Source organism: Leiobunum rupestre, chromosome 11 (genome assembly GCF_980474605.1).
Source record: "Leiobunum rupestre chromosome 11, qqLeiRupe1.1.hap1, whole genome shotgun sequence".
NCBI lineage: Eukaryota > Metazoa > Arthropoda > Arachnida > Opiliones > Sclerosomatidae > Leiobunum > Leiobunum rupestre.
This window is the reverse complement of record NC_143394.1, coordinates 34665433-34690297: the sequence shown is the minus strand read 5'-3', so window position 1 is coordinate 34690297 and position 24865 is coordinate 34665433. Positions and strand designations below refer to the sequence as shown.

At 35.6% G+C, this 24865-nt stretch overlaps 2 protein-coding genes across 2 annotated transcripts; one reads left to right on the top strand and one right to left on the bottom strand.

Moving 5' to 3' along the window:
* Positions 1-17746: 17746 nt before the first annotated feature.
* LOC149922372 (serine/threonine-protein kinase PLK1-like) lies at positions 17747-18940 on the bottom strand. The gene is made up of 4 exons (XM_090163124.1): positions 18665-18940; positions 18397-18602; positions 18088-18335; positions 17747-18021 (listed from the first exon to the last, which is right to left on the bottom strand). The coding sequence occupies exons 1-3, from the start codon at positions 18919-18921 to the stop codon at positions 18226-18228; spliced, it is 573 nt and encodes a 190-aa protein (XP_090019250.1). The 5' UTR covers positions 18922-18940; the 3' UTR covers positions 17747-18021; positions 18088-18225.
* Positions 18941-21772: 2832 nt separating this feature from the next.
* On the top strand, positions 21773-22967 carry LOC149922371 (serine/threonine-protein kinase PLK1-like). The gene is made up of 3 exons (XM_090163373.1): positions 21773-22317; positions 22379-22626; positions 22693-22967. Exons 1-2 carry the CDS (start codon positions 21792-21794, stop codon positions 22486-22488), a joined length of 636 nt encoding a protein of 211 aa, XP_090019499.1. The 5' UTR covers positions 21773-21791; the 3' UTR covers positions 22489-22626; positions 22693-22967.
* Positions 22968-24865: the final 1898 nt, after the last annotated feature.

Below are 24865 nucleotides of genomic sequence, written 5' to 3'. Positions count from 1 at the left end.
AAACAAACTACATAAAAAAATCCTTAACACTGTAACAAATTCATTATACTAAATATCTCCCCCCCAAACCCTTTTACAAGACTAATCAAAATACCTAAACCCAGACAGCCTTCACAAACAACAACAAAAAGATACAAAAAAAGAACTAAACTATCTAACAGTATATAACCAACTCTATTAACGACTAGAAGATAACCACTTAATATTAGAAATTCTAATCTTAAAATTATGGATAACAGGTGGGAGCGGCTTAAAACTAAACTTATAAAACCCCCCAAAAAAACTAAGTAAACAAAAAAATTGAGATTTTCCATAATTCTGCTTTAGTAGTTTATTAAAAACACTGGTATTGTAAACCAAAATAGGAAATTGACCCTTTAGCTAAACTCAGAAAAATCTAAAATTACTTCAATCCCCAAAACTGATATTATAAATTAACTATTTTCTGGTTTTAATTACCCTCCTTATCACCTTTACCCTACTATTAATTACGTTTTCAAACCACCCTATTACACTAATTGTGGCATTAATTCTTATTACCGTAAGTTTAGCAATTAAGACATTTTTTTTAACTAAAATAAGTCTTATCAGTTACATTATTATCTTAGTACTATTAGGGGGCTTAATTATTTTATTTTTATACATAGCTTCTCTTTCACCAAACGAACCTATCTCGACTACTCAAAACAAAAATCTATTGGTAGGGACACTTCTACTAACCCCCTCTATTTCACTACTCCATAATTCTCTCCCTTTAAATACAATCACAATAATTAAAATCAACTCCCTAATATTACAGCTTGCATGAATAACAATTATCATAATATATCTTCTTATCACTCTAATTACAATCGTAAAAATCACAACACAAACAAGTGGCCCACTTCGCTCAATTTTCTAGAGAACCATTAACCACAAACAGAATATTAAAGAGAAGTACCTTAAAATTAAAGGGCTGCTTTGATAAAGCAGACATAATCTAGATTCTTCACTAATTTGAAAGACAACACCTATACGTAAAACACATCCCATTCTAAAAATTTTAAATTCAGCATTAATCGATTTACCAGCCCCTTCTAACATTTCTTATTGATGAAATTTTGGGTCACTCCTTATCCTTTGTTTAACTATTCAAGTAATCACAGGCATTTTCCTTGCCATACACTACACCCCCGATACTAATATAGCTTTCAACTCCATCTCCCATATCATACGAGATGTTAACTATGGCTGACTTTTCCGTTTTTCTCACGCTAACGGCGCGAGAATATTTTTTGTATGTATTTATATCCATATTGCACGAGGGATTTACTATGCATCCTACAAAAACTTAACTACATGAGTAACAGGAGTTATAATTCTTCTTCTACTAATAGCAACAGCATTCCTTGGTTATGTCCTACCATGAGGACAAATATCTTTTTGAGGAGCAACAGTTATCACAAACCTATTCTCAGCAATTCCTTATATTGGTCCCAATCTAGTAATCTGAATTTGAGGAGGATTTTCAATTGATAACGCCACATTAACACGATTTTTTACCTTACATTTTTTACTACCTTTTATCCTAACTGCACTAATTTTTATCCATATTGTTTTTCTCCACCAAAAAGGGTCCAATAACCCATTAGGGTTAAATAGAAATTTAGATAAAATTCCTTTCCACCCTTATTTTTCAATTAAAGATATTTTAGGTTATACAATCACACTATCAATTTTTATTATAATTATCCTTATTGACCCAAATTTTTTCAATGACCCTGAAAACTTTAATCAAGCTAATCCTCTTGTAACACCACCGCATATCCAACCTGAATGATATTTCTTATTTGCATATGCTATTTTACGTTCAATCCCAAATAAGTTAGGAGGTGTCCTTGCTTTGATCTCTTCAATCTTAATTTTATTAACACTACCCCTGAGCAAAAGAAACTTTCAGGGGCTTCAATTCTACCCATTTAACCAATTTATATTCTGGAGCTTTATTACCTTAATTATGCTATTAACATGAATTGGTGCCTCCCCTATCGAGGAACCTTACCTCAACTTAGGACAAGTTTTTACAATTAGATACTTCACCTACTTCTTATTAAGACCACTAGCTATAATGATTCAAGATAATAGACTAAACTAGTCATTTAGCTAAATTAAGCAATTTGCTTTGAAAGCAAAATATAGGTAACCTAATGATTTATTTAATTCAAAACTAAATTTTAGGGCACCTATAAGCAAAAGAGATAAAGGGAGAATTAACATTATTATTAATACTATTATATTAAGAGTCTATTGCTATACTTAATATTAATATAGATATTAAATTTAACGAATTAACAAATCTATCCTCCCAGTAAAAACTATATAATTATTCTTCATTTGACTTTTTACTATTTTATTTTTAAAGCTCATAAAATAGTAAAAGGTCAAATGGGGGTATTTTAATAATTTTGATAAATAATTATATCATTGATAAGTAAAGGGTCCATTTAAATTGCGCTGCCGCATGACAACACTGCTTAAGGTAGCCCTAAGTTAATTTCTAAAGTGGGTACTATCAAACTGAAGTATACACTCTAGATTTCCCGTGGTCTGAATTTATCATAACGTCATATCGTTACTTATTATAATAATTTACTTTTAATTTTTTGAGATAGTATGCTTATGTTAAAATAATTCACAGTTTAATACAAAGAGAGAGGGGGGGGATACACAGTCAATTTTTCATCATATTCAATTTATATTCTGGAGCTTTATTACCTTAATTATGCTATTAACATGAATTGGTGCCTCCCCTATCGAGGAACCTTACCTCAACTTAGGACAAGTTTTTACAATTAGATACTTCACCTACTTCTTATTAAGACCACTAGCTATAATGATTCAAGATAATAGACTAAACTAGTCATTTAGCTAAATTAAGCAATTTGCTTTGAAAGCAAAATATAGGTAACCTAATGATTTATTTAATTCAAAACTAAATTTTAGGGCACCTATAAGCAAAAGAGATAAAGGGAGAATTAACATTATTATTAATACTATTATATTAAGAGTCTATTGCTATACTTAATATTAATATAGATATTAAATTTAACGAATTAACAAATCTATCCTCCCAGTAAAAACTATATAATTATTCTTCATTTGACTTTTTACTATTTTATTTTTAAAGCTCATAAAATAGTAAAAGGTCAAATGGGGGTATTTTAATAATTTTGATAAATAATTATATCATTGATAAGTAAAGGGTCCATTTAAATTGCGCTGCCGCATGACAACACTGCTTAAGGTAGCCCTAAGTATATCAAAATGCTGGTGCGAACCAAAGACTAGTGAACAGCGAAGCATACACCATATACACTTTAGTAACCTTCCTTAGTCTATGGTCCCACGATAAAGTTTAAAATTTTCATTTTGTAAAGTAGGGTACACGATTAAATAAAGAGTAGATAACAACCAGTAGTATATTGTGCTTCTATGATGTAGATATAGTGATGTTCAAATAAGGAGCTTGACTCTTTTAATCTAAATAACTCTGTCAAATTGTTTAGTGAAAAGACTATCTGATATTTCTCGCGCTTTATACATTTTCCCGAGTTGTTCAGTCGAGCGCTAAAACTGTCGGTTTTCATTTCATCGTATTTTTGGAATGTGCTATTATGATAATATGAAGCATTTCTCAGGCCCAATTCTATATGTTGTCCGCCAGTCTAAATTCCAGTGGTGGCATTGTCCCCGTGTCCCCCCTACGTACCTGTATCATATGGTTCATTATAAACGTTGTGGTTGAGTTTATAATTATAGAATTGGACGTACCTGAGTAAAAATACCTAGAACATATTTTTACTTTATTTATATCATCATAGGAGCTAAGGCTTAAGTTTCTTAGCCTGACCCTTCACCTTTCTGAAGACATTTCTTTCATTTTATCATCTTGTTTGGTTATGACGGATGGTTTTTGAAAAAAAAAACCCGATAGATTATCAGGTTTTATCACCCTTTTTTATTCCCCTCGCAATTAGTAACATTGCACTGATAACTCTAAATAACTCAAGAAAAACCGGCACAAAATGGCGACGCGACTTATAAAAGTTAAAATATCTCGAAACACCTATAGATGGCAGGGGAATCACCCAACTCCTTCCCCCTAAAGTGACGTTTCTAAAAAATGCTCTGAAATTGCTCTATTAGAAAAACCTCATCCTTTTCCAAGGATAATAAAACTTCTTCTAAAGTGATTTCTTCTTACTAATACCAAAAGTGACATAATTACTGCCACTTTTGCTAATACCAAATCTATAGAATACTTTTATTTAATTTAGAAAATAAGAAGTAAATAGGCGCTAGCATAAATTATTTTTGTCTTGTTCAACTTGTTAAAAAGTTCCACGTGCTCCTTAATTTTTTTAGCAAGTTGAACAAGACTTAAATAGGGTTAATGCTAACGTCTATTCACCTTTTCTCTCTCAAAACTCGGGTTCAATCTGGCAGATTTAACTATCTGATAAAAAATAAAAGCGCCAGAGAGCTTCAAAGTGTGGTTTGGCGCTTGTTGCAGCCTACTTCCAGGGGCTAGTAGGCCACACTTTGAAGCTCTCTGGCGCTCTTTGAACTCATCGTAGGAAATGGGGAAAAAACAGGCATACTTCTCAACTCAACCCCCACAACTCCTTTAAAATTTTGCATAACCTTTTAAAACACCCTGTATAGTTTCGTGTTCGTTAGCGTGTAAAAGAAACGTGATAAACGTAGATTAGAAAAACGTGTGGGAAATGAGACGTGATAATTTAAACATCGCTCATTTTAAACGTTGAAGGCTAGAACGATTTTCAATTTATCAAGATTGTTTCGGTTTAAAAATGTGTTTCTAGTAGATAAAAACTGAACTCCATTTAACTATAATAAAAACGACATATAGCCATGGATATCTCAAATTCATATTTAGAGCTTGGTTCGCATCCGGATCCAGATGAAGAACAACCCATTCAATAATCTACAGCCTCTTTACCATGGGAATAACGGAATCATACAACCACGCGCATCATCACCAGATGGACAAACGCCTGATAGACTCTGTAACGAAAAGTGTAAGGCATATACGCTAGATATCAAATTTAATCAAATAACCCCTTGCAATTAAAATATAAAATAATATGGTTTTAAAGTCAGTGACAGTGCTTCCAGTTTCCTGCAGGTGCACGTGCTGGTAGCGTAGGCCTGCCGGCGACGATGGTTCCCATTGTCGCTGCCTTTAGTTCGTTTCGCGAAGAGGGACCCCCTGGCCAGAGCCCTTCCTAAACGATTCGGCCCAAACAATATTGACTCGCTTTCCATTTCGGGATTGGCGGGTTAATCCCCTAATCCCTTCAGTTGAAAACACGATTCCCATCATTTTCCTTTTTTTTATTTAAGAAACCAAAAATAACGAGGGTGCCAAGCCTCTTTTATACCATACATGAATATATAAAAACTTTTCCAAAATGTACTGTATTTTGTAAAACGGATATTGGTGTGCGCGAGTTTTGTGGAATGTGTAGTTGGGATTTTTGAAGAAAAACCCGATGACGTAGGGGTGACGTTTTTCATGAACGACTATCTTTCGGACTCTACGGAGAGACGGTAGATCGGAGTGACCGGCCCAGAGGAAGGTGAAGGCAAAAATCTCTCAGAGCCTTTTGAGTGTCGAGCCGCGATTTAAAATATGCGAGACATCCCTGATTAATGAGCGTCGCGTAAACGTCTTTCGGGTGAAATGTGCAATTCTTAAAAAGATAAACCAATTTACCGCGGTCGTCCCCAGTGAGTGCCGTACCAGCCAGAATCGGACGCCGGCTCCAAGCATGGACACCATCAGCAAGCGCAACTCGAACGTTGGAAGAATGGACCGCCGCCGATATAGAGCTTCGCTCGGATAATATAAGTATATTATAAAACTTACAAAACTCAATCTCTGATTGGTTTGGCCTTGCTGCCGTTAATGTAACCTTCGAACGGACCCATATGGGCCGTTATCTTGTTTTAAATAGTGCTAGTCTTGGTAATGCTCATAAAGCGTTAATATATTCCCCCTAATGTTTAAGTGTGCACACACCACTGAATGTGGTTAAGATTAAGGCCCCCTATTCGTTTAAAGAAAATCATTTCATTAAAATTAATTAATTTCAATGTCAGTTATGCAATTTGATTCCATTAAATGTGTGAATGTTTTTGGCAACCCTCTAAAATCTGGTTTACTCCTTATTTTAATTAATTAAGTATTTAAAAATTCCCCTAGACAACGTTTTCCTTTAATTTTGATACCGCTAACCCCGAAAGTTAAGCGAGTTAACCCGGGCCATCATTTTTAATGTGGAGGTTAAAATATGCGAATAAGCTTATTGAACCTAACGTGCTCTCTTTTACGTACCCGTCTTATTGGGCCTAATGCCCACCTTTTACGGACCGAATAGGCTTATTCATGTTGTTAAGTTAAAATAATTAATAATTCCTCTACATTTTGGGGGTCCGTCCGGGATCAAAATGTAGAGGAATTATTAATTATTTTAACTTAACAACATGAATAAGCCTATTCGGTCCGTAAAAGGTGGGCATTAGGCCCAATAAGACGGGTACGTAAAAGAGAGCACGTTAGGTTCAATAAGCTTATTCGCATATTTTAACCTCCACATTAAAAATGATGGCCCGGGTTAACTCGCTTAACTTTCGGGGTTAGCGGTATCAAAATTAAAGGAAAACGTTGTCTAGGGGAATTTTTAAATACTTAATTAATTAAAATAAGGAGTAAACCAGATTTTAGAGGGTTGCCAAAAACATTCACACATTTAATGGAATCAAATTGCATAACTGACATTGAAATTAATTAATTTTAATGAAATGATTTTCTTTAAACGAATAGGGGGCCTTAATCTTAACCACATTCAGTGGTGTGTGCACACTTAAACATTAGGGGGAATATATTAACGCTTTATGAGCATTACCAAGACTAGCACTATTTAAAACAAGATAACGGCCCATATGGGTCCGTTCGAAGGTTACATTAACGGCAGCAAGGCCAAACCAATCAGAGATTGAGTTTTGTAAGTTTTATAATATACTTATATTATCCGAGCGAAGCTCTATATCGGCGGCGGTCCATTCTTCCAACGTTCGAGTTGCGCTTGCTGATGGTGTCCATGCTTGGAGCCGGCGTCCGATTCTGGCTGGTACGGCACTCACTGGGGACGACCGCGGTAAATTGGTTTATCTTTTTAAGAATTGCACATTTCACCCGAAAGACGTTTACGCGACGCTCATTAATCAGGGATGTCTCGCATATTTTAAATCGCGGCTCGACACTCAAAAGGCTCTGAGAGATTTTTGCCTTCACCTTCCTCTGGGCCGGTCACTCCGATCTACCGTCTCTCCGTAGAGTCCGAAAGATAGTCGTTCATGAAAAACGTCACCCCTACGTCATCGGGTTTTTCTTCAAAAATCCCAACTACACATTCCACAAAACTCGCGCACACCAATATCCGTTTTACAAAATACAGTACATTTTGGAAAAGTTTTTATATATTCATGTATGGTATAAAAGAGGCTTGGCACCCTCGTTATTTTTGGTTTCTTAAATAAAAAAAAGGAAAATGATGGGAATCGTGTTTTCAACTGAAGGGATTAGGGGATTAACCCGCCAATCCCGAAATGGAAAGCGAGTCAATATTGTTTGGGCCGAATCGTTTAGGAAGGGCTCTGGCCAGGGGGTCCCTCTTCGCGAAACGAACTAAAGGCAGCGACAATGGGAACCATCGTCGCCGGCAGGCCTACGCTACCAGCACGTGCACCTGCAGGAAACTGGAAGCACTGTCACTGACTTTAAAACCATATTATTTTATATTTTAATTGCAAGGGGTTATTTGATTAAATTTGATATCTAGCGTATATGCCTTACACTTTTCGTTACAACTCAAACTCCAGTTACTTACCTTACATATTATTTATTTAGAAGGCAATTAACTTTATTTCAGCTTTCGTCGTGTGCTAGTCTACAGGCACCATACAGCAGTTTAAAGGATCCGAGTAGTAATTATTCAGTTTCAGCTACATCAACAATAACAGCGGCGACTCCAGCATGGCTTGACAAACAAATCGTTCCACAAATATTGTATGTTTATTAGAGACTTGAAATAAATTACCAAAATATACGAAAAAGGACGTATATATTTAATTAGAAACTTAGCTTCATCTGTAATATTGGGATGCACACTTGATCTAAAGCAAATAGCTTCGACAGCGGCAAACGATGTATACAACCTAGCACGTTTTAGTTTGATTATGAGGTTCATATTTAGCTCGGGAACAATTTTATGCAACGGTGGAACAAGGTACGTTTCATACGTTTATTTTAATTAATAATTAATTAACTTTCTTTAAAAGTGAGGAAGAAAATAAAATAGTCGCTAGAAGATTTGCCCGAATAGTACAACAAGTTGGATTTCAGGTAAAATATCTTTTTTAGAAATTTCAGAACTGAAGTTTTTTCCCGCCAAAAATATTTTTACACAGGCAAAATTCTTGTATTTTAAAATTAATAATGTATAGTCCAGGGAAAGTAAAATAAAAGGATGGACGGCATAAGATAGAGAGATAAATGAGTATTCGTCAATGCTACCATTTAAAGGATGAAAAAACTGTATCTATAACGGTTTGGCGGGAAAAATATATATAAAAAATATTAGCTAGGAGCAAACCTGAACTCTCTTTCTACTAACCGCTTCATCGCCCTACAATATTAACATAACTATCAGAATGTTCATAATATTAATAATAAGTATTATTTATTCGTAGGCATTCGTATAATACTCAACTCAGATGGTAATCATAGATTAAGAAAGAACTTAAATTTACATATATTTTGAAATCTTTAAATATTTTAACTCAAGCCCAATTCACACTATACAATTAATTGTGCCACTTAATTGAAACCAACTAATTGTAAGCAAGAAAATTGTACAGTGTGAACAGATAAATTGTAACCATTGTTCCAACTTTTTTTGTTCACACTGTACAATTTTCTTGCTTACAATTAGTTGGTTTCAATTAAGTGGCCCAATTAATTGTATAGTGTGAACTGGGCTTCAGTTGGGTTAGGAGTGACCACGGATTCTTAGGAGAGTGCGCTACATGTTGGTGACCTGTACACCATGGAACTATAAGAGGCGTCCCTTTGGTTGATTGAACCCTCCCCAATAACTTTGGTCAGTTAGCAAAATGAGGTTCAGTTGTCAAAAGAAACTTTAACGGACCCTTTTAGGAACCAAATTTTTTAATAATAATAATCAGCCAGCAGGCTTATACCCAAGGCACCACTTAAGGCCAATACTCGCGAAATACTTCCTCGTGAAAACGGCAACTATAAATAATAATCAGCTAGGTTAATACCCAAGACACTCCCTAAGGCCTAAGTCATCAAGCGACTTTTAATGCAATTAATTCAGGTGACCCGGTTACAATTCGTAGCAGGGTGGTGGTAAGTCTTTCATGGTCATGAGCGAACAGGTCCGTACACTAAATATTACAGTTAGCCTCAACGAGTTTTTAAGGAAAGGAGAAACTGAAATATGCGGGGAAAGAACTTGCAAACTTAATGCGGAAGTAGAGCCTCGGAGTTTTCACTTAGTGCCACAAATTGGGATCGAGCCCAGCTCCTCTCTCTACGAGGTCAAAGTGCTAACCACTCCGCTACCTCATATAGAGAAACCACAGAGACATTTCGCCATGTGACTCTGAAAAATGAAATAAAAGTTAGCGACCCTTTCGTTAAGCCACTGGAACTATACATATATACTTTTAACACTAGAGTTGTTGATTTTCCGGAAAAATAAAAATTTAAATATAAATTACTTTTTAAGGGTTTTTAATGTTATTACATTTTTATCGATATAAAATGTCTAATATCAGTAAACATACTACAAAACATTAATAGTGTTGCATTGTTAATCAGTTTAAAGCTAGTTTAGAGGTTTAGTTTTACTCTAAGATTCGAAAAATAAGGCGAAAATGCCAGTTTATTTAAATTTGCAAACAATATTAGACTAATATTAGACTAATCATGGAATTAAAACTTAAAAATACGCCATGATCATTTTCCGGAACATTTTCCGACTTACAAGAGTATTTAAAACGTTTTTAAAACATTTAGAAGTAAATTAAACGGTGAAAACAAACGTTTTATTTTACCAACTTCTGGATTAATGATAATTAAGTGGTGCCAGGCTGAGGTTAAGGGTATGTAAAGGGGTTTTGTTAGAGGGCTGTTAGTGTTAGTTAATATCTCGTAGTCAGAATGGAGTAGAGTTTAGACGGGGAAGGTTTAATTCCCTGTTAGTCAGCATAGTTTTGGTTAAGTACTAGACGATAGCTAAGGTGCCGTTAATCAGCTGGCCAAGCTACATTATCGCCCTTAGAGGGAAATATTATTATAAACTGGTTTAGAGTAATTATCGCGTAGTCTTACCCTAAGCCTCCGGGTCGCGTTACCTTAGCCCGTGTCCGAAGGGCGGCTACAACTTAAAGGGAATATAACCTCTAGTATGTCTGTCGACCTGAAGGGTTCAAATATTGACCGCTTCCTCTTATGACGTTTGACATTTATGGGTGGTTGGTTTCGGAGACAGTGGTAGATTAATAACCACCTCCTAGGCTTCAGCTTTATCAGGGTCTTCCCTGACCTTTCCCTATCTTATCCCCTCTACCTTTTGGAAAGTTCCGGGCCAGTAGGTATAAGCCTACTGAGCCCATTTGGTAAATCCGACACTGTAGGGATGTAAATTGTTGGAGGTTATATTCCCTTTAATCGCGTAGGAATATTCGAAATAGGCTAATACAAGAATCCATAACGCTACTTGGAATGAATATCTGCCCAGGTCCCCTGTGGTATTTTGTGGCGAAACATTCTGGGTTGGGCCAAAAACGCTTATACCGCCTTAAATGACGTGAAAGCTCTCGCGTTTGATTCGTTATTAATAATATATAGGTTTTTGTTAGTCGTCTGCTAGTTTATACCTTCGGGAAAAAGGCAGAACCCATCGGAATAGTTGATTTACATATTTTTTCCGATATTAGAATCCGCGATAGATGAGTCAGTAAAACCAATTCATGATTTAGGAAAATAGTAGTTTGTAACCAAGCTTCAACGAAAAGAGCGATAATAAAGGTCCGTAAAGATAAAATCTATTTTCCTCCAAATCCTGAACTAAGGCCTAACAATTCAGAATTAGAAGCGTGGAGTGAAGCAAATTGCTATCAAAATCCTGTGAGAGTTATCATGACATCCAACAAATTAAAGGCAATCCTATCATGATAGAATTTAAAAAATGTATTCCATAGTGCTTGGCACAAAGTGTTAAAACCATTCGGTCTTTTCCTGGCATGAACTCAATTCAGTCTTTGAACCGGCGCTGGGGGAATATTAAAAATTCCGTTCTCTAAAATATGTTGATTTCCGAAAGAACTGCTTTCAACCGTTTTTTAAGTTCTTTTAAAACTTTTTTCTTATTAATATTTTGGTCTATCAGAACTTTATAACATTGAACAAAGACCATATTAGCCTATCTCCAATGACCTTGACCAAAGACCATATTAGCCTATCTCCAATGACCTTGACCAAAGACCATATTAGCCTATCTCCAATGACCTTGACCAAAGACCATATTAGCCTATCTCCAATGACCTTGACCAAAGACCATATTAGCGTATCTCCAATGACCTTGACCAAAGACCATATTAGCGTATCTCCAATGACCTTGACCAAAGACCATATTAGCGTATCTCCAATGACCATGACCAAAGACCATATTAGCGTATCTCCAATGACCTTGACCAAAGACCATATTAGCTTATCTCCAATGACCATGACCAACGACCATATTAGCGTATCTCCAATGACCTTGTGAGATAAAATAATAATAATAAGAGAAAATAAGCATCTTAAAGGGGAACTTAATCACGAATTCGGAGCAAATGGATTGATGAACCATAATGATTTATCAGTAGAAAATATTATATCAGAACAGTTTGAAATATTCGTCTGGTTCTTCTAGCTCAATTCGACACGACGAGACATCTCTCGAAATTACTTTTAATTTGGGGTGGTCCTAACTGTTACAAATTTATATAAAAAAAAACTTGTGTCGGGCTTTGTCCAGCATAAGACAAGTTGAAAGATATTTGTCAACGGGAAAGAATGCCATGGAAGGCGAAATCAGAATCGAGAATTTAAAAGAGCATTTAGACAACTACGGAGATAACGAAAAATGAGTTGTTATATGCGAAGTTGCCACTATAGATGCACCGCAAAGGTGTCGTATGACAAAGTATCCAACCTATGTATTGGATTTGTTCCCCCACTTGACGATAACGGTTCACCGATTACAGAGCTATTTCCCTTCGAATCTTTCAAAAAGGTTGAAACATATATGCTAACTAACAAAAAAGCTGACTTAATTAACACTATAATGGTGCAAAGTTTGAAAGTAGGAGTTCCGCCATATTGTCTGACAATGTTTGGTACTGATAACAAGTACGGGATAAATTTAATTAAAAGACGATGGTTGTACTCAGCCAATGTGTTGAAGACTAACGGAATAACCGTTTTAGGGTTTTTCTCAGATGGCGACCCCAAATATTTACAACCCGAAGGCGGTAGTTAAATTTTCAGAAAACATTTCAAGTGCAAATTCTAGTCTTACAAATATGCCGTTGCTTTTCTTTCAAGACGCCACTCATTTAGTTCCCATATTACGTACTCGGCTATTGCAACCCAGCATACTTCTTCCGATAGGAAGTGAAGTACGCAGTCGTGGATTTTTAGATATTATATTCGATGGACATTCAAAGTTAGACCATGTCTTAAGAGCCAGCGATTTAGATGTTAAAGATCGACAAAACTTCGACGCGGCGAAACGAGTTTTCTCAAACAGGGTCATTGAAATTCTAGAGAATGTCCCGCAATCAGTTGGTACGAGAATGTATTTGAAAATGGCACATTATTCTGTCGAGCCATTTATGAACGAAAAATTAACGCCTACTGAAAGAATAAATATGTGTTGGTGTTCCGTGTTCTTTTTCAGAGGCTGCAAAGCGTGGTTTAAGACCCTAAAAGGATTCATACTTAAAGACAATTTCATATCTAGAAACGCGCACCTTTGCATTGAAATTAACTCTCATTCGTTGCTCATTTTGTACATGTACACGCTACACAATGACCAAAAAGAAGCATTTCTTCCAATTCTATTGGGTAGCCAACAGTGTGAAAGCTTTTTTAGAGCAGCTAGAAGTTTGTCGTCCGTTTTTCTACTGTTGTCAATTTTTCAGTCAACGAATTATTATATAGATTGCGCGGGCTAGATGTCCAAATGGAAAGAAAAGAAGAAAATAGAAATCCAAGCTTCAGAAGCGAGTGTTTTTCCAGATTTAGTTGAAATTCATTTAGCTATTTCCGAAAGCAAAGTTCAGGCAATAAGCTATTTAAATGAGGTTAGAATAACAGTTTCTCTAAAGGACTGGGAAATTTTGGAATCTGGTTCGGTGGACTCCGAGTTCTCCACGGACTCTGCAATTGAGAATGTCAATTTACCGGAATTAATAAACGAAGAACCTGATCCATACGACATTTTATTATTAAATAGCAGTAGTGTATTGCCGGAAAATATTGTTTCTTCTCAAATCAATATCAGTACAAACGGACCATTCGTGAAATGCCGTTACAAAAATAGAACGACGGTAATTAGAAAACCCACTGCCCTTTGGTTGTTGCAAGACCCTGATCGCTTGTCCAGCGACCGAATTATCAGTGTTCGCTCATCTACTGTGAAAAACGATCATTGTTATCAAGAGAGCAACGAAGGCATGAAAGTTAAAACCACAATTTAAGACATCAGCTAGGTCATTATTTAATTACATATTAAGAACTATTGTGTATCTGTACCAAAAGAATTAATTCTTTTTTAAGATGACCATGTAAAATTACCAGTAGAGCTCTTCGAACATTTGAAAACACTTATGTAAAAATTCGTGTTGCCGGCAAGGAGCCGTTTTATTTTTCCTATAGCTGTATAAACCTTGTTGAAGTAATAAAAATAAAAAATTTTGTTTCACTTGAAAGTAATAATTTCTTAGATTTAAATTAATTTGAGCGACTTCAAAATTGCGTTTTTCGGGTGACATTGCTACCTGTATTTTACGGAATTGTTTACACCATATTGTGAAACCTCCTAAAATTAATGATCACGGAATCGAACAAGAATCAGGAAATATTAAGGAATCCGAGGTGACTATGTCCCCTTGGAGGGGTTATACAATCACTGTGTCTGTCGGTGTGTGTGTGTGTGTGTGTGTCTGTGGGTGTGTGCGTCAGAGCTGCAAGCGCGTTCGCTTTTTCGGAGCAAAGTGTAATCGCTGCGTAGGCGGTTTCTTAGAATTAGGAAAAAGGTTTTTAAAAAACCGCCCTCTTTTTGTCATAGGTTGTTTTATGATTTATTTTCTAATTTGCGTTGGTATCGGGCGGTATTCAAACCCGAGCCCTCCTGCACGACAGGTGAGCGTTCTACCACAGATCCACGGATACAAACAACAATTCACTGAAAATTAGAAACTCTTCCGAGGAGTGGTATATTTTGGTTTGCCAACTTGCTGAAAATCAAATACCTAAAAATAACCGAGCATATAACATAAGGAAAAAATGTATACTGGTAAGCGAAAACTTAAGAACGAAAAAAAAAAGGAATGACGATTTTTTAAAGAGGTATTAATTTATTTAATGAAATGTCCCCAACTAATATAAGAAATATATCGCACTTCAAATTTGAAACGAAAAAATTTATTATGTCGCACTAACGGAAAAAATATATACAGGGTGTTAACTAAAAAACGATACAGAGCCAATTACTCATAATGTGTTTTATGTAAGAATTTGAAATTTTCAGGTTACAAAGAGGGTGCAGGGGGACAAATGATTATTTTTATTATTATTATTTGAAGATCAATCTTCAGTTTTTTCAATATTTATTTATTTGTAAATAATTCTTACGTTTATTAGTTGCTTATTTATTTCAATTACTTATTTAGTTTCTTTTGTGTTTAAAACATTTAAACTAAAAAAAGTTAATACAAATACTTGGTACGTCATAAATCAATAAATAACCGTTTATTTTGAAGTTTTATTGGTTTATTTAGCTCGGGTAAAAGGTAGTTTGACTTAAAAAACCTTGGCGGGAAAATTTCTAATTGGAACCATTCTCCTATTCCTAATGGTTCTCGAGATAAATTTTGAATGACCTTGAACTAATGTTTCAAGGTCATCATAAGTTACAAATTTTGAACTCCCCCACTCAGTTTAGAGTTTCACGACAATTTTGATCAATTAGATCTGGTAGTTTCCGATTATAAGCCCTTAAATGTCGTGTCTTGATTAGAATACCACACACGACCTTATCGTTGTTGTTCTAACATTTATCGGCTTCCCATTGGTCAAATTAGAACGGATCCAAGCTGTTTATACTTAAAATTAAACGTAAAACACATTTATAATTGGAACCATTCTTCTAGTCCTAATGGTTCTCGAGATAAAATTTTAATGACCTTGAAGACCTGGTTCAAGGTCATTGAAATTTTCATTGTCATTTGTCCCCCTGCAACCTCTATGTAATCTGCAAATTTCAAAGTCTTACATAAAACACATTTTGAGTAATTGGGTTCTTTATCGTTTTTTAGTTAACCACCTGTATATTATACAATATAAATTAGCCAAAATTAACCAGTGTTTTATCTTTTGTTTCCCTCCTTTCTTGTAATAAAATATTTATCACCACCAAAGGCCTACAAGTCATCCATGAATTGGCTTAGACATTGTAATAATACTTCAAACTAGTTATTTTTTTAATAAGCCTTTTTAATATTATTATGTATGCAGTTTTGTAAAAGCTACAGTTCGCCTGTAAAGCATTTCTGCGATATTAACGGTATAAAATCATGAATCACAAATTACAGAAATAGTTCCGTAAGTCTTAAAGAATAAAAGTAAAAAGTACAGTCTCACTTCTAAAGTTACAGACGTACAGGCTCTGTAGTTTTCCCGTTTCACTTTCTTACAGAAAAACACTGTCAAAGGTTCTTTCATTTTAATACTGAAAAATTATCTGTAGAAAGTACAGATATTTCTCTCAAATTGTCAGCGTAGTTACTGAATGTTAATTAGTTTTAATGATATCGGCAGATTTTCAAGAATAGCCGGAGTTCCGACACAGTACTGATTAACCCACAAAAGGGCGAAACCGGTCTACTGTTGGAATCTCTGGCCTGAATTTTGACTTTTGATACAATATCTATTATTTTAAAATACATTTTGCGTTTTATTGCTGTTGAGCCCTTTCTAATCATTTATAGTTGATGACTAACAAATAATGAAAGATATATTCGACTTTCTAACTACATGTATCATCTAAATGATCTAAAACATCGATGGAAAATATTTAATATTTAATTATTTTCTAAATAGTTATTTTGAAATAATTTCAATGAAAATATACTTTGGTCTTTATATCTTGAAGCTAAATGTGTATCGTAAGTGTATGTATAAATAAAAACTTGTAAAAAGGAATTTTTATTCGTTATTCAAGAGATAATTTTACGCACACCCCTGTACAAGATGTTTTGTTGTTCGTAGAAGTGATATTTTCGGAGACTATTAATGTTCATGAAATGTTGATAGTTAAAAATCTAAACCGAGGGATATTTTTTAAGGGCAAGCAGCCCACCTTCAACGAAAATGCCTAACAGTATTTCCTCTGGTTTGTGCGGAAACTTCAGGTCCATCACTTCATTCCTTCGGAGAATGAACTAAACGCTAAATAAGCGGAAGTAGGTGCTATACGTTGTCATCCAGTGCCACAAGCTGGGATCAAAGATCGCGGCGAGGTGAAGGTGCTCTGAGTACTCCAAATTAAGGTTTATCATTATAAAGAATGACGCGAGTTAACTTCATAATTGTTATGTCATAAACATAGAGTAACGCACTCGCATAGAGTGGAAGATCCTATGGAAGCGCGTGAAACATTAATCCTAACAAGCCAACTTGTTTTAGAGGGTTGATTAAATTAAGTCAGAAGAGCGATGGTGTGGTTTTGACATTTTTTGAGTTTTAACTTACTTTTTAATCCCGATATTATACCTTAACTTTAGGACAACTTGATGATTTCACGCCTCGAAACCAAGACGTTGCGTACGAAAAGTATTCGCAAGTTTCGCTGAGACACTGCCTCTATGTGAGTGGGTTACTCTATGGTCATAAACATGGTACTACGAAACCTCAAAAGCAGGTGTTCTGTCAATAAACGACGCATTTAATGGATTAACTTTCAATACTCGAATATTTTTACCAGAAAGAAAAACTGGCTACTTCTTGCGTAATGGTGTTAAATGTTTTAAATGCTAAGCTATTATTATATGCCAGCCAAACTGATTTCGTGTCCGTATTGGCCTTAATACAAAATAGAAATACTGAGTTTACATTTCCTTAAAGCTCTATAATGATTAGAATTCTTGGGCATAATATCATACCAGCTTCATGAGCAGATTTGCGAATGGATCAAAAATACATGGTCCGAGTATAAAATTAAAATGAATTTAAACATACGTAATAACTCAGTTTATTTTTTAAAAAGTTATTAAATTGAATAAAAACAATTTTAAGTGTGCAATAAATTATTAAGATCCTTAATAGAAAGTAAGCTTGATTTTTAAAAGAGACAATTAAAACAAAATTAAAATACCTTAATGAGCTTCGGTTTTTATCGGTTGTTTTACTTTTGAAACTAAATATTTTTCCACTGTCGTCTTCGTGTATTTTAAACGAGAAAACCGCTGTTCGTCGCAACCAGATTGGCATATGGCTCGCAGTTTATAGGTCTTCAATTCATTGATCTGGTTAATATACGTAACGGCTTCCATCAAAGGACACGGGACAATCTTCGAGTGATCACTTACGAAGTTCAACTGAAGGTATTGGAAACGAATTGTTAGTTATTTTAAACTTCACTAAAACCACACAATTAGGCTTACTTGCAAAGTGCCATTAGTCAAATGCATGACAGTGGCCATTCTGGTGCGGAACCACACCCGTAAATACGGCAAACGACTGAATTCTCCAACGTCCTTTGGCTGAACGTAAGAACGTTCTCTCCGGCTTTCAAAATATGATCATCCATAGACTCCACGAATTTTTCCAAAAGGGTTATTTTCCTCTTTAACGCAAGATCTGGATATTTTCGCGTGGTGTAGTAATGATAAGGCGGGATCTTCAGCGTCTTCTATAATTCAACAATTCATTTCAAAATCTTGCTATAAAGAGATCGTTTGTAAAAAAAATACCTTCCGAAATTAGATGTTTCTCAGAGGGCTTCCTGGAAATCACGGTTTGAAGGATATTAAGCAAATCGGCGAGATGGTAATCATTCGGTATCTTTGGAAGCGCTTCTTGCTTTGGAGTGGCAACTTGGGCGGCTTTGTTCAATTTGGCGAGGGGTTTGGGCGGACGCTCACTCCTGCTAGCCGCGTCCCATACACCGTCATCGACCCTAGGAGCGGTACACAGACAAAAAACTGGAAGTTTCGATGGAATCCACCTTGTGTTACCAACTCATTTTGGAGAACATCGACCATGGAAGGCCTTTTATTAGGGTCGCCCTGCAGCAACTTGCTTATCAGAGTTTTGGCGCTCTTTGAAATTTCTCTGGGCACGTCGTACTGTGCTCTCTGGATCAAGGCAAAAATGTCTCTCACGCAATTTGTTTCGAAAGGAGGTTTTCCAGTTAAGAGGGTGTACATAATGCAGCCCAGGGACCAGGCATCTACTTCGAAACTATGCCCTGTTTTATTCAATACTTCTGGGGCCATGAACTGAAAAAGTATACGATTTTTAAGTCAAGCAATTAAATAAATTGAAAAGAAAAATTACTTCTTCCTTTCTTTATCGTGCTCCAATTTCGTTGCCAAACCAAAATCACCAATCTTTATCTCCATGTTCTCATTGAGAAACAAGATTATCTAGTTTCAAGTCTCTGTGAATGATTTGGAGTTCGTGCAAATATTGGCAGCCAAAAGCAATCTGTCGAATGAAGTATCGAGTTTCCAGCTCTGATAAATATCGTCTTCGTAGATGCATCTCCCTTAGCGACTTTAAAAATTATTATTTGAGTTACTTAAAAGCGTGACGAAATTGTTAATAATCGAATGTATATTTATACTTACCCGTCTTGGTCATAGCTCTAGAATAATATACACATTTTTGGAATCTTCAAGATTTGTGTGAAAACCGACAACATACTTGTGATCAAGGCTCCGATGGATAGCGATCTCTCGGAGAATCTAGTCATTTTTAAATTAACCAATGCTTAGGTTTAATCATGAAAGAAGTGAAATCTTTAATGCCGTACCGCCTTTTGGTGATGTGGTTTAGTTAAAATTGATTTGGACACAAATTTGCCAGCAAATTTTTCTTTGCTTTTCTTATCTTCTAGTTCGTAGCAAAGCCTCCCTTAAACACGCAAAAAAAAGGTTTATTCGCGAGAGATAACTTTAGCCCAACTTAATGTCTGAGTATAGTTTTCGTCTCGAGTTCGTAAAATACGTAGCATTTGCATTCACACGCTTCACGAAAGGTTTACGAGGGCGAAGCAACGACGAAAATATTTTTAAGAAATACCGATAGAAAATATGGCAATTTTCAACCAAAACGTTCGCGTGGGCAACATTTTATCCTTTCAGTTGGAACAACTGGGTTTGCGAATCCCATCGCCCAACAAGGTTTGCTAAAATGTTAGCTCGCGTTAATACGCATTAGGTTTGTCTACTCTAGACGTTTGAAAATTAATCACTTTTCCAACGAGCGAACATTTACCGTAATTAAAAAAAGCACCCAACAAAATATATCAATTAACCACAAAAAGGTATTAAATATTATCATTTAGGCTTAATCAAAAGGATGCATACGGAAATTATTACGTACAAATGCTTGTAGTGAAGTCTCGGTCACAAAAACAAGCGTACAAGATTGACAAAAATGCGTTCGCTTGGACAAAACGATGGGAAATTATTTCTCTCTTTACACGAACCAATTTGGTTCACACAGGACCACATTGTTTCGTAAAAACGTTGGCTCGTGTTAATCAGCAATAATTTTAACTACGCTACCCATTTGAAAATTTTTCCAACGGAGCACGATAGCTACAATTAGTTCTAGCCCTATTTAAATTTTAAAATTAATATAGCTCACCTGTCCCAAGAATGCTCCTTTTAAATACGTTTTCTTCGTTTTGGGATCGATAATTTTCTTAGAACCCGAAAACATTTCTCCTAACTCCCGTTATTTACAAATTAAATTATATAAACCGCTCCTTTTCCCCACCCGAAAAGATGAACCATTCAAAAGAGACTCTCAATGTAAAATGAACCCGACTTTGGATTCGCGAAAGATTTTATTTGAATTCGTCTCGTGTTATTTCGTCATTTTTCAAAGCAACGTGGCCGAAAACGTACCAACCACCTAGAATAAAAAATTAATGTTTTTAATTTTTGGAAAAAAATGTCAGTAACAACGAAGTTTATTTTTTAGGATAAAGCGAATCCAGCGAACTCGAGGGAAGCCCAACTGGGGAAAGTGTTTGAACGGGAGCTGCATTCCCTCCGCGGATGATGTAAACCCTGGAACCTAGGAGCAACAAATTTGTACATAAGTACCACTGCATTAGCGTGTTTAAAGGCTAGCTGCGTTCTCCTTGTGTTTGTTGCTCCTAGCTCGAACGGTGTAATTATAAGCGATTTAAAGATGAAGGGCTGCAGACTAGTTAAGACAGAGATAGCGGTTATAACGAGACGTGTAGCTAATGGTCGAAAGGGGGTAATAGCCTAGCTCCACGAAACGTATGCTTGAAAGTACATGCATTTTTTAAATGATGAGGCTCCCCAAACCAAAATCCTGGCTAATAGACTCTACGGCGTTACAACCGGGTAAGGCCTGGGACCCGTACAGTAATGAGCCAGCCCTAATGGTAATTTCCCTTACCTTCTTTGAGTTCGTTTAGAAATAAGCTCAACTCTGATTTTTGGCTAAATAAAATCTAGGTTCCCGGGCTACCGACCGTTTTTGTACATGGCCCTCAAAAGAGACTTGTAAAGGGGTTGTAAAATCTATTGGGTCCATAAAAAAGGATGACGTCTCCGGAAGAAGTAAAATCAACAAGGTCTCCAAAAAGGGGTGATATCTCAGGGAAAAGTAAATTTTATTGGGTTCAAAAAATCTGAATCTAGAATGACAAGATATCACCCCTTGATCACAAGTATGTTGTAGGTTTTCACACAAATCTGGAAGATTCCAAAAATGTGTATATTATTCTAGAGCTATGCCCAAGACGGGTAAGTATAAATATACTTTCGATTATTAACAATTTCGTCACGCTTTTAAATAACTCAAATAATAATTTTTCCAGTCGGTAAGGGAGATGCATCTACGAAGACGATATTTATCAGAGCTGGAAACTCGATACTTCATTCGACAGATTGCTTTTGGCTGCCAATATTTGCACGAACTCCAAATCATTCACAGAGACTTGAAACTAGATAATCTGTTTCTCAATGATAACATGGAGATAAAGATTGGTGATTTTGGTTTGGCAACAAAATTGGAGCACGATAAAGAAAGGAAGAAGTAATTTTTCTTTTCAATTTATTTAATTGCTTGACTTAAAAATCGTATACTTTTTCAGTTCATGGCCCCAGAAGTATTGAATAAAACAGGGCATAGTTTCGAAGTAGATGCCTGGTCCCTGGGCTGCATTATGTACACCCTCTTAACTGGAAAACCTCCTTTCGAAACAAATTGCGTGAGAGACATTTTTGCCTTGATCCAGAGAGCACAGTACGACGTGCCCAGAGAAATTTCAAAGAGCGCCAAAACTTTGATAAGCAAGTTGCTGCAGGGCGACCCTAATAAAAGGCCTTCCATGGTCGATGTTCTCCAAAATGAGTTGCTAACACAAGGATGGATTCCATCGAAACTTCCAGTTTCTTGTCTGTGTACCGCTCCTAGGGTCGATGACAGTGTATGGGACGCGGCTAGCAGGAGTGAGCGTCCGCCCAAACCCCTCGCCAATTTGAACAAAGCCGCCCAAGTGGCCACTCCAAAGCAAGAAGCGCTTCCAAAGATACCGAATGATTACCATCTCGCCGATTTGCTTAATATCCTTCAAACCGTGATTTCCAGGAAGCCCTCTGAGAAACATCACATTTCGGAAGGTATTTTTTTTACAAACGATCTCTTTATAGCAAGATTTTGAAATTAATTGTTGAATTATAGAAGACGCTGAAGATCCCGCCTTAGCATTACTACACCACGCGAAAATATCCAGATCTTGCGTTAAAGAGGAAAATAACCCTTTTGGAAAAATTCGTGGAGTCTATGGATGATCATATTTTGAAAGCCGGAGAGAACGTTCTTACGTTCAGCCAAAGGACGTTGGAGAATTCAGTCGTTTGCCGTATTTACGGGTGTGGTTCCGCACCAGAATGGCCACTGTCATGCATTTGACTAATGGCACTTTGCAAGTAAGCCTAATTGTGTGGTTTTAGTGAAGTTTAAAATAACTAACAATTCGTTTCCAATACCTTCAGTTGAACTTCGTAAGTGATCACTCGAAGATTGTCCCGTGTCCTTTGATGGAAGCCGTTACGTATATTAACCAGATCATTGAATCGAATAACTATAAACTGCGAGCCATATGCCAATCTGGTTGCGACGAACAGCTGTTTTCTCGTTTAAAATACACGAAGACGATAGTGGAAAAATATTTAGTTTCAAAAGTAAAACAACCGATAAAAACCGAAGCTCATTAAGGTATTTTAATTTTGTTTTAATTGTCTCTTTTAAAAATCAAGCTTACTTTCTATTAAGGATCTTAATATTTTATTGCACACTTAAAATTGTTTTTATTCAATTTAATAACTTTTTAAAAAATAAACTGAGTTATTACGTATGTTTAAATTCATTTTAATTTTATACTCGGACCATGTATTTTTGATCCATTCGCAAATCTGCTCATGAAGCTGGTATGATATTATGCCCAAGAATTCTAATCATTATAGAGCTTTAAGGAAATGTAAACTCAGTATTTCTATTTTGTATTAAGGCCAATACGGACACGAAATCAGTTTGGCTGGCATATAATAATAGCTTAGCATTTAAAACATTTAACACCATTACGCAAGAAGTAGCCAGTTTTTCTTTCTGGTAAAAATATTCGAGTATTGAAAATTAATCAATTAAATGCGTCGTTTATTGACAGAACACCTGCTTTTGAGGTTTCGTAGTACCATGTTTATGACCATAGAGTAACCCACTCACATAGAGGCAGTTTCTCAGCGAAACTTGCGAATACTTTTCGTACGCAACGTCTTGGTTTCGAGGCGTGAAATCATCAAGTTGTCCTAAAGTTAAGGTATAATATACGGATTAAAAAGTAAGTTAAAACTCAAAAAATGTCAAAACCACACCATAGCTCTTCGAACTTAATTTAATCAACCCTCTAAAACAAGTTGGCTTGTTAGGATTAATGTTTCACGCGCTTCCATAGGATCTTCCACTCTATGCGAGTGCGTTACTCTATGTTTATGACATAACAATTATGAAGTTCACTCGCGTCATTCTTTATAATGATAAACCTTAATTTGGAGTACTTAGAGCACCTTCACCTCGCCGCGATCTTTGATCCCAGCTTGTGGCACTGGATGACAAAGTATAGCACCTACTTCCGCTTATTTAGCGTTTAGTTCATTCTCCGAAGGAATGAAGTGATGGACCTGAAGTTTCCGCACAAACCAGAGGAAATACTGTTAGGCATTTTCTTTGAAGGTGGGCTGCTTGCCCTGAAATAGTTATTCCGAGGGATATTGTTTAACTATCAACATTTCATGAACGTTAATAGTCTCCGAAAATTTCCCTTCTACGAACAATAGAACATCATCCTGTTCAGAGGTGTGCGTAAAATTATCTTTATCATAACTAATGAAAATTTATTATTACTAGGTTTTATTTATACATACACTTACACTATACATTTAGTTTCTAGATAAAAAAGACCATTATATATTTTCATTGAAATGATTTCAAATTATCTATTTGGCAGATTAATAAATAAATATTAAATATTTTGTCATCGATGTTGTGGAACATTTAGTTGATAGTTAGAAACTAGAAAATGTTTTTCATTATTTGTGAGTCGTCAACTATAAAATGATAAGAAAAGGTTGGGCAACAATAAAACGCAAAATATATTTTCAAATTATAGATATACATTGGCTTCCAGTGAGTGACGTAACTACGCTGACAATTTGAGAGAAATATCTGTATTTTTTACAGATAATTTTTCAGAATTAAAATGGAAGAACCTTTGACAGTGTTTTTATGTAAGAACGATAAATAGTAAAATCGTTTTAATAACAGTGTACGTCTGGAACTTCAGCAGTGGGACTGTACTTTTTATTTTGTTCCGTAAAACTTGTCTTAGAGAACTATTTCTGTAATTTGTGATTTATGATTTTATACTGTTATAATCGCAGAAATGCTTTACAGGTGAACTGTAGTTCTCACAAAACTGCCTACATGACAGATTTAACCTCTAAAGTTCTTAACACGGTGTTAATTTGTAATATTTACAGAATGTTTTACAGTATTTATTATGTTGCTGCAATATTCCGTATTATTAATGAATGAAATTATTTTCCAAAGTTGTTTGAAATATTTAATTGATTAATCTATGTAACGATAACACTCTTTATTGCTCGTATA

Excerpts from the sequence above, each read along its gene's own strand:
- LOC149922372 (XM_090163124.1), bottom strand. The coding sequence starts at position 18,921 with ATGGCCCCAGAAGTATTGAATAAAACAGGGCATAGTTTCGAAGTAGAT. Across the intron at positions 18,603-18,664 it reads GTCGATGTTCTCCAAAATGA|GGTCGATGACGGTGTATGGG; the intron begins GTTGGTAACACA and ends TACCGCTCCTAG. Across the intron at positions 18,336-18,396 it reads GAAACATCTAATTTCGGAAG|AAGACGCTGAAGATCCCGCC; the intron begins GTATTTTTTTTA and ends GTTGAATTATAG.
- LOC149922371 (XM_090163373.1), top strand. The coding sequence starts at position 21,792 with ATGGCCCCAGAAGTATTGAATAAAACAGGGCATAGTTTCGAAGTAGAT. Across the intron at positions 22,318-22,378 it reads GAAACATCACATTTCGGAAG|AAGACGCTGAAGATCCCGCC; the intron begins GTATTTTTTTTA and ends GTTGAATTATAG.